The sequence below is a fragment of the Lonchura striata genome, chromosome 20, assembly GCF_050655825.1.
Source record: "Lonchura striata isolate lonStrDom1 chromosome 20, ASM5065582v1, whole genome shotgun sequence".
Taxonomy (NCBI): Eukaryota; Metazoa; Chordata; class Aves; order Passeriformes; family Estrildidae; genus Lonchura; species Lonchura striata.
In genome coordinates, this window is record NC_140722.1 from 8,123,049 (window position 1) to 8,135,503 (window position 12,455).

General features: G+C 51.6%; 1 protein-coding gene across 2 annotated transcripts; it reads left to right on the top strand.

Moving 5' to 3' along the window:
• Nucleotides 1–563: 563 nt before the first annotated feature.
• On the top strand, nucleotides 564–9,437 carry BPIFB2 (BPI fold containing family B member 2). 2 transcript variants are annotated; one of them, XM_085558138.1, is made up of 16 exons: nucleotides 564–3,966; nucleotides 4,583–4,699; nucleotides 4,913–5,006; nucleotides 5,272–5,379; nucleotides 5,522–5,659; nucleotides 6,018–6,063; nucleotides 6,315–6,375; nucleotides 6,619–6,710; nucleotides 6,831–7,007; nucleotides 7,356–7,397; nucleotides 7,522–7,686; nucleotides 7,956–8,023; nucleotides 8,301–8,346; nucleotides 8,615–8,678; nucleotides 8,777–8,853; nucleotides 9,112–9,437. In XM_085558138.1, exons 1-16 carry the CDS (start codon nucleotides 3,945–3,947, stop codon nucleotides 9,178–9,180), a joined length of 1,386 nt encoding a protein of 461 aa, XP_085414264.1. In that variant the 5' UTR covers nucleotides 564–3,944; the 3' UTR covers nucleotides 9,181–9,437. The 2 variants fall into 2 exon arrangements, with proteins under 2 accessions (XP_085414264.1, XP_085414265.1); XM_085558139.1 differs by having other exon boundaries at nucleotides 872–3,966; nucleotides 5,275–5,379.
• The last annotated feature ends 3,018 nt before the right edge of the window (nucleotides 9,438–12,455 follow it).

Below are 12,455 nucleotides of genomic sequence, written 5' to 3' on the forward strand. Positions count from 1 at the left end.
CTGGCTCCATTCATCTTTTCCCAGTGGTTCTCATTTGGATTAAGCCATGAAGAGCCCTGAGCCAGGGGAGAACACCAGAAAGATCACCAGGACACAGAGACTTTTCACCTTCAGCCTGAAGGAAAGACAGAGGAAAAGAGCTGGGTAAAGGGGAACAGTCAGAGCCTAGTGCCCAGGATTTGATGCTTACAGCAAAGCCACCTCTTGCTGATATTCTCATTACCTTTTTTTGTCCCTTTCTTGTTCAAACTTTCAATTTAAATCTACTTTTAAATTTAGAGACATGTTTCTTCCCAATGAAAAATCACACAGTCTAATTCTGAAAAAAAAAATAGGAAAACATAGTTTTGGCATTCAAAACATCTCCATGCCCGCATCCAGCATGGATCTGGCAGATGGAGGACTGGCTCTGATCTCCCAGAAATTTGGGGTTTTATTGGGACATCATGACAAAAGCTGGGCAGCCCCCCACACTGCAGAGCTCCAGACGTGCTGAGGCAGGAGCTGCGGCGCTCTGTTGCCTTTAAGTCACAGTTTCTTTGTGTGTTTGTAGACACAACCATGCAGAAAATCACTGGCTTTAATATCCCACTTGTTAGCAGGGAGTGATTCGTGGCTGCCTCCGGGCTGACACTTCCCAACCTCCCACTTTTATTTGCTTGTCCCCGGTTCCGGGCTGGCGACGCGAGGCTGCGGCTCATCACTCACCCCGAGATGCTTTCATGGGCTTGGGCTTTTTCTTCATGGCTTCCTCTGCCATTTTCTGCAGAACATCCCTCCCGTTTAGAGCAGCTGAGACTGCTGGAGGATTTGCAGAATATGAGGATTGCAGCACAAACCCCCCAGGGAGGGCGAGGGGTTGCAGCGCCTCATATAAAACATCTCTGTTAACATACCCCATCCCAACACAGCCAGGACCCCTGCTGATCTTCCACAGAGAGGTAAGGCACAGTCTGTAAAACCTGACTGAGAAAGAGGAGAACCAAAAGAAGCAGAGGTGATACTGTTGTTTGAGCTGGTCTCTGAGGGTTTCCAGCATATGCCAATATAAATAATTTCACTGATAAATCTGAAAGTCTGGGTAAGCTCTCTGTCTCAGGTCTCAAATGAGAGCTCCCAGCCAACAAAGACTTGTGCACCAAGTCTGAAGGAAAAACCTCATCTGCTAAATTACATGGTACAGACAGAAGTGGGAGCAAGAAGAAACCCAAGATGGGCAGTGGCAAATTCTCCTCCTGCAGACCTGCATGTAATTGTGACTCTTGGAGGAGCAGCTCCCCAAAGGTTCATTGGGTTGTGCAAACACTGGGGGAGGGCATGGGCTCAGCTGGGGGATAACCCAGTGAAAACCTTGATAATCTCAATAATATTCTTATTGATTTCAAGGAGGGTTAGAGTGAGAATGAGAAGAACTTTCCCCTGCCCAGAGAATGGGCTCCTGAGCCCCAACCCTGTCCTAATTCCACCATGGGACATCCACACATCCCACCAGGCTGCAAACAGGCTGCCCAGAACCCTCCTCCAGCCTGCTGCCATCCCTTTGGCCGTCCCTTAGACTTGTGGCCACCCCTGTGTCCTCCCCCATCTTCCTCCTGGGTACCCCACCCAACAGGACCCAGCTCTGGGAGCTCAGCCTGGTGAGGTAATGCAGCACAAAGTAATTTATTTCTTCTCTTCATTTCTGTATAAAACTTGTCATGAGGTTTAATCCGTCATTACCTCCCTCCCAGAGCTGTGCTCGGTGGCCTGCTGCTAAGCCCAGACAAGGAGATTTACATCTTATCTAACAGGAGTGTAAGATTTATGGATAACTCCCGACAAGGAGCACATCATGCCAGAAAGACACTTTTGTGCTAGTAACTTGATCAGTCATTATGCTGTGAGTTGACATCTAATTAAGCCTCCACAGGCATCATCAGGTCCAGAACAGCTCTTCAGGAGGAGAAAATCCACCTCTAAGCACCGTGGTGGCAGCTTATCCCCAGCCCTTGCACTGCTGGAACAGATAATAACGCTCCCCAGAAAATCCCCAATCTCAGGGAGAGCTGGCGATATCACCTGCCCTGGAAAAAGGAATCACAGGGGCAAATTCCCAGCTGCTGCTCTAAAACGCAGCAAATACTCATTTCTTAGAGACTTTCTAGGCTGTGTCCACATCCCTGCCAATGTCAGATCCCACAAAACACCTCCCATGGCCGCAGGGGACTCGTCTGAGGGTTACAACCTTCTCGATGGATTTACTTTACTGAACACATTTCTTGCCTCTCAGTGGACTGCCTGCATCAGCATGGGAGTGTAAATCCTGCTCCTCCTTGGCAGGCTGCTCCATCTTCATATTTTCTCTTGACACTGCTTCCAGGATGCCTTCGATGGAAATGCACAGTGTGGCTGGAATGCTGCTTTTCTTGGCATGTCCCTGCCATGCTGAGCAGGAAAGCCGTGCTGGGGAGAGCCAAGGGCTCTGGACGTGTCAAGATGCACCTGGAACCAGAGCAGGTACCTCACGTCACACAAAGGACAATGGTGCTGCCCAGGCTGCAGGTGTTTCAACAAGCCCTGAACACCTCACCCCACTGCCAAGGCAGCCAGACCAAAATGGGCAGCTCAGCCCTCTCAGGGAGACTGGTCATGCTGAGCTCACAAGACTGGGGAGGGATGGGGGGAAGTCAGAACACAAAGGGGAGCTGGTAAGGCCATGCAGGGTGTGTTTGTGGTGCTTGCAGGTGGTCCACGCTCTGTCCTCCAGGCCAAAAGGAAGCCAGAAGAACATGATGGACATCGAGCATGGGAAGGAGAGGAATTCCTATTCCCTCCCATGAAGGGTTTCACTGTTTGTAGAGATATTATCAAAGAGAGTGGATGCCACTGACTATATTCTCAGCCAATTGTAATAAATATTGCCAGGGGCTTTTGATAGGGAATGGGTTTAAGAGAGAAAGGGATTATTGCACATGGGCCATTTCAGATCTTCTGTCTGGTCTAAAACTCACTGAACCCAATGGAGACTCTTCTGTTACCTTCAAAAGACTTACCCAGCCCTGATGGAACCCAAGAATGTCCTTAATAAATTGCCAGGATCTCCTTCAGGTCATGTTCAAATCTCATCCCTTCTGGTCTGAGCTCCTGAGCCGGGAGAGTGACACAAACCACAGCAGCCTCCCACAGAATCCTGGAATAGTCTGGGCTGTGAGGGACCCTAAAGCTCATCCAGTTCCAAACCCCTGCCATGGGCAGGGACACCTTCCTCTAGACTTTTCCAAGTCCCATCCAGCCTGACCTTGAACACTTCCAGGGATGGGGCAGCCACAGCTTCTCTGGGTAACCTGTGCCAGGGCCTCCCCACCCTGACAGGGGAGAATTTCTAACACAACCCTGCACTCTGTCAGTTTAAAGCCATTGCCACTTGTCCTGTCATTCCATGACCTGGTCACAAGTCCCTCTGCAGCTCTCCTGGAGCCCCTTTAGGTACTGGAAGGGCCTCAGAAGTCTCCCTGGAGCCTTCTTTTCTCCAGGCTAAACACCCTGAGCTCTCTCAGTGTGTCCATAGCAGAGGGGGACACAGAGGTGCTGTCCCTGTGGTGTTCAGAAGAAAGGGTGACTGCAGAGCAAAGAAATCCACGTTTGCTTTCTAACAATGCTTGATTTCTTGGCACCCTCCACCCAGAGGCCTTTCTTTGTGCTCCTCAGGAACACCACAGTGAAGACAAGCTGCCCCAGGACCTGCTGTTCAATCCTTCACCTCGCCAGGTCAACGGCCAAAGTAATCAATTCTATGGAGAAACAATAAAAATGGTACAAGAAAAAAAAATCAAAGTGTCCCCCCAGTGTCCTGGTTCCCAGCTCTCTTAGCCAATTCCTGCCCCGTCAGCTTTGGTTGGGAGGATATATAAAACCAGCAGAATTTCTCAGCGTGGCCACGGCGAGACACAGACTGAGTCAGAAGAATGGGGAGACCAGCCAGGACAGGTAAAGATACTTTTGCAAACTGAATAATTTGATACAGGCTTTGCTCCTACTTTTGTGTGTCTCCATAAGGGTCAGCATTCACCAGAAATGATGCTTTCTGCAGAGACTGAGATAAATATGTATGTTTTCTGCAGGTTAAACTTTCTGAATTACTTGTCTCCATAACATTGTAAGAGCATTACAGGCATTATAAACGATTCCCAAATGTTTTTCAGAGACAGATAACACTTTCACCTTTTCATTTGGCATTATAACTCCTCCATAACTTCCATTATTTCCTCTATTAATTTTAGCTTCTGTTTATTTGCTATTTTTATACCAGTTGTGGCCATTCTGTGCTCCTCAGTAAGTGAGATATCGCTGCAGGCACTGTTCTAGCTCACAAGATTGCAGAGGCTCTTCAAGGCTGAACCTTCTGTCAGTGCTTTTGAGACACCACACAAGAGCTGTGGGCTGCTATTGCACCAAAGCTGACAAGCTCCACACCAGAACCCCACTCAAGGAGCAGATCTGTCATTCTGTGCCCCAGTGGCCAAGCAAGGGCTGTTCTGACCAGGCTGCTGTGGGTGCCCTCTTCCTCCTCCTCTTCCTCTTCTTTCTCCTCCTTGTCCTCCAGGTGCCTGCACGGCGATGCTCCGCACCCTGAGCATCTTCCTGAGCCTCCTGGTCCCAGCTGACACCACCAGGTCACCCGACTGTGGTGGCATCCTCACCCCCTCTGGACTGAGATACCGTAAGTGCAGACCCACAGCTCCGTGCCAGCAGCAGGCAGTGACATCTTCCACTCTGCTGGCACCAGAGTCTCATGCCACTCCTCAGCTGACCTGCCTCACCCCCTGCCCATTGCTAGCAGCAGGGGGATAGGAAGGGATGGAAATGGGTGTCAGTCTGTCCATCAGGACACAAGTTCCAGAGGCTCTCATCAAACATCTGCCCTGTTTCACAGTTGCTGAAGTTTCCAAGTCACATGCAGAGTCGGTGCTCAGGAGGGACCTCATGGCCCCGCCAGCCCCAGCCCCAACACCTGCCTCCCCAAGCAGGTGAGTTGCCCTCTCTAGCACCTGCCATACTCCTGGCTCGCACTGGTGTTTGAATATTGGCACAAAAGGCACTTTGCCAGCGAGAACAAAAATCCTCCTGCAGACCAGGAAGTTTAGAAATGAGGTCCTGGCTCCTTTGTCAGTGTCCAGCAGTAGCAGAACCCACGCTGCTCTCAGGGCACGGATTTGTCCGTGCAGATCTCATGAACTTTTGGGTTTTCTCAGGGTCTGTGCTGGTCTCCCAACACCTTCCTTTCTGCTCCAGCAGGAACCAAATTATCTCTGTCAAAGTTGACAAGTTTTCTCTGACCCTGGTCCCCGACACTGGGATGAGGCTGAGCATCGAGGTGGACCTTGGCCTCACCCCTGCCCCGTGAGTGCCAGGGCTGACGGGCTGGAGCCAGCCCAAACTCCTGCTTGAAGTCACAAGGCACCTGCAGGAGCAAGGGTGGCCTGGGGGAGTGTGGCCAGGAGCACCCCCCAGCTCCAGCCTTCTCCTCTCCTCCCTGGCACAGCTCAAACACCAAGGAGATGAGGCTGTCCATCCTGGCAGACCTCCACGTGGACATGAACCCCGAAGGGAACCTGGAGCTGGTGACCTCTGACTGCAAACCCACCCTGGAGGAGGTGCACAGCACTGAGGAGACAGACAGGTCAGCCCCACATTTTCCCTCCTTGTGGGATTCAAGTAATGGGTGAAAGAAGAAACTGAGGCACAAATGTTTCTAGCCATTGGATTGAGAATTGCTCACTTCCCTCAAAGCTAAAAAAGGGTCAACACTAAAACTTTATCTTTGTGGGAGGAGCTTTGCTCTATTTTTGGGGTGGTTTCCCCATTTTAAGAGAATTTCAGTCTGTCACAAGGGAGTGGTACTCTGAATTGTAATCACAGCTTGATAGAAAACAGTGGTAATTCTGTCTCTGGATGCCTTTCGGGTCAGATAAAAGACACTCATACACTTTTGACTGATCTAGTTTTCTCCTAACATCTATTCTGTTGTTTTTACCCAGCAAATCCTCGGGATCAGACGTGGACAAGAAGATCAACGTTGAAAAAGTAAGATAAAGTTTGTAAAGGCATAAGACAGCATTATACAGGTGTGTGAGAATTAGAGCACTTTATGTCTACCTGGTGCTTTTCTAGATTTCCCCCACAGCTCTGTGCTCACTGGACACTGCCATCGTCCCCTGGCTGCTGCTACCAGCGGTGGCAACACCCACCTCAGAGGCTTTCTGGGGACACCCAGTGCCAACAGACCCCCGTGTTCCTCTGTCACCTCTCTTTTCTTTCTGTTTTTTATTCCACAGATTTGCCTGGAAGTCTCCAAATTGCTGCTTTTTCCAAATGAACGGCTGATGTCTCTGGCAGGTGGGCAGTTGGCTTTCAGTCCCACTATGGACTGAGGGTTTCAAGGAGCATTATGGAGCAGATTATGAGGTGGGACAAGTTCCTACCCTGCAGCAGCAGAGGCCCTGCTGCCATCATCTCCCAGGGGACCTGCTCCTTCTACCCAGCTCTTTCCCTCTCTTTTTTACTCTGAAAATCCAGACACTTCCAGAGCCTGTCCCTCCTTCCCTCCTCTTCCTGAGCATCCCTCTGCTCCATTTGCAGCTCCATTCCCCATCACACCAAGCTGCCAAGTCCAGTACCTGCCCCTGGCTGCCCCCATGTACTCTGAACAAGGAATCATCATCTCTTTGCAAGTAAGTCCTCTCTTTCCAGCTCTTACAGCCCATCTCCAGCCCTGGGAAGAGCTGCTTCCATCGAGTGCTACAGCCCTGAGACTCTTGAAATTCATATTCTCTTTGCCTGTGTCCCTGCAGACAACTTTCCAAGTGGCAGGGACAGTGATCCCCCTGCCAGTCAGCCCTGTGCCTTTCAGCATGCCTGAGCCAGCAAGGTCCAGCCCTTCCCACCTCGTCCTGGCCTTCTCTGAGCACTTCTACACCAGCTTATTCTCTGCCTTGGAAGAGTCTGGAGCCCTCAACGTGAGTCTCCTGGTGAGTGGAACAAGGGAGGAAGGGAGGAGGGGGAGGGACAGCCCTGCCCCAGGAAAGTCTTGGAGGAACCACAAGCCCTCCATAGAAATCAGAGTGTGTCCAAGCACTTGCAGGAGTAACAGTCCCTCACCCCAAAGCTCCTAAAAATATTCCTGGTCTAATGGAGCACAGAGAGTTTGCCATGAGGAGTAACCTGCACACAGCTCCTGGCATGGGCTGGCGTGAGGAGGGCTCCTGCACGTAGCCAGGGGTGGGATGGAGCTCATCAGAGAGGCTGCATGGCCACGCTGGACACGAGCCCTAGAGCAGCCCCATGGGTCTGATCACGAGCTGTGCCTTGTGTTTCAGAGCTCGCTGACCACTGCCACCCTGGCTGAGAGGATCACTCAGGTGTGTCGCCGTCACCGTAACCCCAAGAGGCACAAGCCCAACTCAGGCAGTGTCTCCCAGCTCTGTCACCCTGGGGGTGCAGGGATGGCTGCCATGCCCAGAAACAACCCCACTCCCTCGGCAGATGGGCTCCCTCTTCCAAGAGGACCTGCCAGTGGTGCTTCAAGCTGTGACCCGGAGCTCACCTCACGTGGTGCTGGAGGAAGACAAAGCAATCGTGAAGCTTTTCCTTACTGCCCAGATCGGAGCAGGATCAGCCCTTTTCCAGAGCTTCCTGAGTGTCAACGTGGTGAGTGTGGAAGCTTGGGAAGCTTGGGAAGAGTGTGCTGACAGCGTGTCCCTGCTGCACACAGGCACTGCTCCTTGCCCTGGCCCCAGTGCAGCCACTGCAGGGGCTGGCTCAGCCTTTCCCATCCCAGTGCTCCCGTGTCCAGCAGCGTTTGCCCGTGGGGCATCATGCAGGATGCAGGGAGGCAGCAGCTGGACGGGATCATCACAGCCCCCAAAACCAAAGTGGGACTGTTTCCTCACTGATCCTGCCCTCTGCTCCCCTCACAGGACGTGACTGCCCGGCTCCACCTCAGCGTCGCCGACACGAGGATGATCATCTCTGTGGCAGCCATAGAGTAATGACCCATCTGCCCCGCAGGAGCCCAAAGGGGACACATCCCAGTCACAGCAGGCAAAGTGGTCTGGGGAGGGTTTTGGCCTTTAGAGTTTGGGCATTGCAGACGTAGCTTCTCCCCCAGAAATTCCAGAAACATGGCCAGGGAGAAAAGTGGGAGCTGCAGCTTCCACACTCCCACAAAGGCCCTGAGCCCAGATGGGGAGTTTGGAGAAGCAGGAGAAACTGCTTAGTGCAGCTCAGCACCTGCAGCTCCTCTGCTGCTCTTTGTTTTCCAGGGATGTCGAGCTCAGCCTGGCCACCTCTGATGTGGGTCCGATACTGGTAGGTGCCTCCAGCTGTGGGCACTCCTGGTACCATCCTCGAAGAGCCTGGTCCCCCTCTGCTGCCCCAGCCATCCTGGGCAGTGGGTGCCAGCAGGGAAATATGGGAATACTGACTTTGGGTTCTTGCTGCACCTGCTGGGAGGGATAGTTGAATCCCTGTGGGATGGGAAGAGCTGCACTGAGCATCAGGACCCTCTCACGGGTCTCTGCCCCTCTCCTCCTGCTTTAGCCCCACACCACAAGCTGACCTTGACTGTCCCCCACAGGCTGCCTTGCTGGAGGAGCTGTTCCTGCCCACAATCCGTGAGGAGGTGCCAGCCCAGATAAACAGTGAGCAGATGGGAGCTCTGCGGGTGCTGCCCTGGGGGAAGTTCAGCATGGACCCAGGCAGCACCCAGCTGGCAACTTTCCCTCTTTCTTTCTCTCAGAGGTCCTGAGACAAGGGGTTTTCCTGCCCCACATCGCCAGTTTCACTTACACCGATGTCAACATCACAATTCACAAGGTAAGAAATAAGACGTTGAAATTGCTCCCTGCTGTGCTTGATTTAAAGGAAGCCTGGGAGCAATGCTAATCTCCCAGCTCCAGAATAAATCAGAGCCTGATCATCCAGGCCCGGAAACTTGCAGGATCAAGTTCCACTGCCTTAAAAAGGGACACAGGCAGTGATGGGGGCCGTGGGTGGTGATGGTGGAGCCCTGTGTGGGCTGATGGAGGCACACAGGCACTATGCTCAGTCCTTCTTCCTTCCTTCCTCACTCAGGATTATGTCTTGATCCCCTGCAACCTCCAGCTAGAGGCAAGGATTGGAGAGGCAAACACCTGGGAGTGAAGTCCAGTGTCTGGAGTAGAACAGTGGCAGAATCATTCAGCTGACTCTCACATCATGCTCTGTGGTTTGCCACTGCTTGAAATGTTGAAAATCTTCTTTCTTTATTTACTAAAACATCATGGGTTAATATTCTGGATAATAATGGTGTTGCACTAGCACCTTTCTCTTCCAGCCCTGCTCCTGGTAGTTTTGTTGCACAGAGAATGGATTGTAACAACGTTACGTGCTTTAATTAAACATTTCTCTTTAATTCTGCATTTGCTGGTGTGACTATTGACATTCTTTCTCCCTCAACAATTTTTACCTATAAACAGACAAATTTTGCCCATCATGTCCAGACCCTACATTTAATTAATCCCACTCATTTACAAGGATGCAAAACAGACCCGTGCCTCTCAGCTGCAGAACAACATCATCCCTACAACGAGAGATCTTTCTGCTTTTCCTCCATGCCTCGTGTTACTATGGGAACATTACAGCTGGTGAGTTTCCTGGGTCAGAAAGAAGAGGAGGGGGAGGAAATCAGTCTGCAGAATGGTTTCTAATTTTAGACCTGAAGGCAGTTATATTTTCAACACTTTGCTTCTGAGAAAGCTCATCACAGAGAAGATGCTGAATGAGAGGTGACTGCAGGCGTCAGACTGCGCCGGCGCCGTGGTCGCTGGCCCTGGGATGCTCTTCCCTACTGACCAAACACATCCCCTGCTTGTTCAGGAGCATAAATGGGGGAAAAAACCCACAGCAGACACAGGCATCCAAAAGGGGAGGGTGGTGGTAATAGAGATTCAAAAGCTGCCCTAGTCATTCTATCACTGGGTGCTGTTGGCACCTACCCCAGACAGGGTGAACATGAGGCTGTGCTAATGCCCAGGAGGAGAATCCTTGTCCCTAACCATGCAGCCCAGGAGGAGAATCCTTGTCCCTGACCATGCAGGTTCCACCTCAGCTCTCCCCTGGTGATGCTTCACGTAACCATGAAACCTTATTAATTACATCTACATCTGCTTTCAACTTGCTACAACTATACCCATCATTTCTAGCCTCTGAAGCTGCTGAGAAACACTTCAAAACCTTCTATTTCAAAGGCTCAGGAATAGGAAAAGCAAACAAAACAAGCCAGGTTGATTTACTGCAAGGAGTAAAGAATCCTGAAGGTTTATATGCCCGGAGTGGGGACCTGACTAATGATGTTAATGTCTGAGGTTGGCCATAGCAGGAACAGCTCCTAATAAAAGCGTCCTGGTAGAGCTGCAACCATTATTCTTTGACTAATATATGTTAAACCAGTTTCCCAAAAGGAATAAGCTACAGTAGTAAAAAGATGCATTTCTTTGGCAGGGAATATTCTGGCTCCAAGCTTCACTGCATGACTCTGCCTCTCATGGAGTCTCAGGAGCTGCACCCACAACTGCCAGCCCCACCTGGGAATAGCCACAGGCTTAGAGCTGCCTCATGCTGGACAATCAGGGTCATCTGCTTCTCCCTCCAGTCACCCCATTTGTTGAGACCCCCAGCACAGCCAGGGAAAAAGAATACTGAAAAAATTGTTGGCATTAGCCCCTTTGGCAAACACCAAATCCATCACTTTCCCGGGCACTCCTGCAGGAGGAGCTGCCTGGTGACCCCCAGCTTCCCTCACTACTGGCACGTGGAGCAGCATGCAGCAGATAGATTGTTCAAACCCTGGAGCAGGGGGAACAAACCTCTTCTCCAGCCCCCACAAAACAGCAGAGCAATCAATCTTTTGCCAGGGTCATTGCTGGAGCAAGAGCCAGAGAGCTCCAACAAACCCACAAGCCACCAGCAGCACAGCCAGGCCCTGGCAGCCCCTCCTGCTGCTCACCCAGCAGAAGATTTTCCAGCCTGTCAGGGTTCCAGTGTTAAAGAAACTTTCCTGAACAGGATTAGCCCAGCTCTTAAGGGTTCTGGATTGCAGTTTCCTGCTCTGGATATACTCCTGAAGCCACTAGAAATTCAGAGCATTAGATGTACAAGTTGCAGAAGTGACGCTGAGAAGATGCTGAAAACACTCCTCTGCTGCTTCCCCTCAGTTCCATGTGATGAGCAGCACGATGGAGGCCAGACCCCAAGAGGAAAAGCCTTTTCCAGGGGCACAAGATGACTTTACCACTCTTCTGTGACCCTGGGCTTGCTGTGCCAGCTCTCCATGCAGCCACAAGCTCTCATCACATGTTCTCACCATACTGTTTTCTTTCTCAAGACAAGCAGAGGCCTGGGACAGTGCCAGATCGCAGAGCCCTCTATAATGTGCCAGAGAAATAAATGCCTCCCAGCAGAGCAGAATACACACAGAAGTGATGGCCAAATGGGAATGAAAAGAGGCCCTAAACTTTACTTATGGTCTGGAAGGTGTTTGCTCAGGAACCAGAACAAAACCTTGTATTAACACAGCCTGTTCTGCCACCTGGGGGCAAAAGGGATGGATGGAGACACCAAGTCCCAGCAGTGCAGGAGCCCTGAAGTGGCACCAAGCAGATGCCAGCACAGGTTGCTGGGGAGTTGTCACCCATCCTGTTCTCCAGGTGACAGGGTCACACAGACCCCCAGACCCTGCTCTGCCAGCCCTGAGGGCACACTGGTGTCAGAGAACACGAGCAACAGGATTTGGCTCCTGAGCAGCTTCCAAAGCTCCACAGCGTTCTCTCTTGCTGGCACCTCACTCCACAGGGGTTCAGCTGGCACTGGGGCTGTACCCAGCCTCTGCTTCAGTGCAGCACCTTGTCACCACACAGGAGCAGCACTTCTGCCCAGGGACTGGACAAGGTTTGTATAACCAGCAGCTGAACAGACTCTGGGGAGCACAGCAGCAGCCTGCACCATGCTGGGAATAGAAAGAGCTGTTTACACTCACCAGGACACCCATCTTCAATGTCAGCATGGAATTCAAGCCACCCAAAGCCTTTCTGCTGGCCACCAGCCAGGCCAGCCCATGTGGTGAGTGTGTGTGCCACCAGGTTTGTGTTTGGCACAGCTCAGGAGAGCAGTGGCCAGTTCACACAAAGAGGGACCCCCAGAGGGTCCAGCAGCTCCTCTGTTGTGATTCCTCTGCAGCATCTCACAGCGATGCTGGGAGCTCATGCAGCAGCCACAGGTTTGGCCCCACAGATGCTGAGCTGTTCCCACCTTCAGACAGAAATGCAGAGTGGAATACTGCCCCATCCCTCACCTGCTCAGTGCCAGACTGCCACAGCCTCTGGGGACACAAGGAGTAGGTAACACACTCATAATTACATCCAGTGCTGGGAAAAACTGGT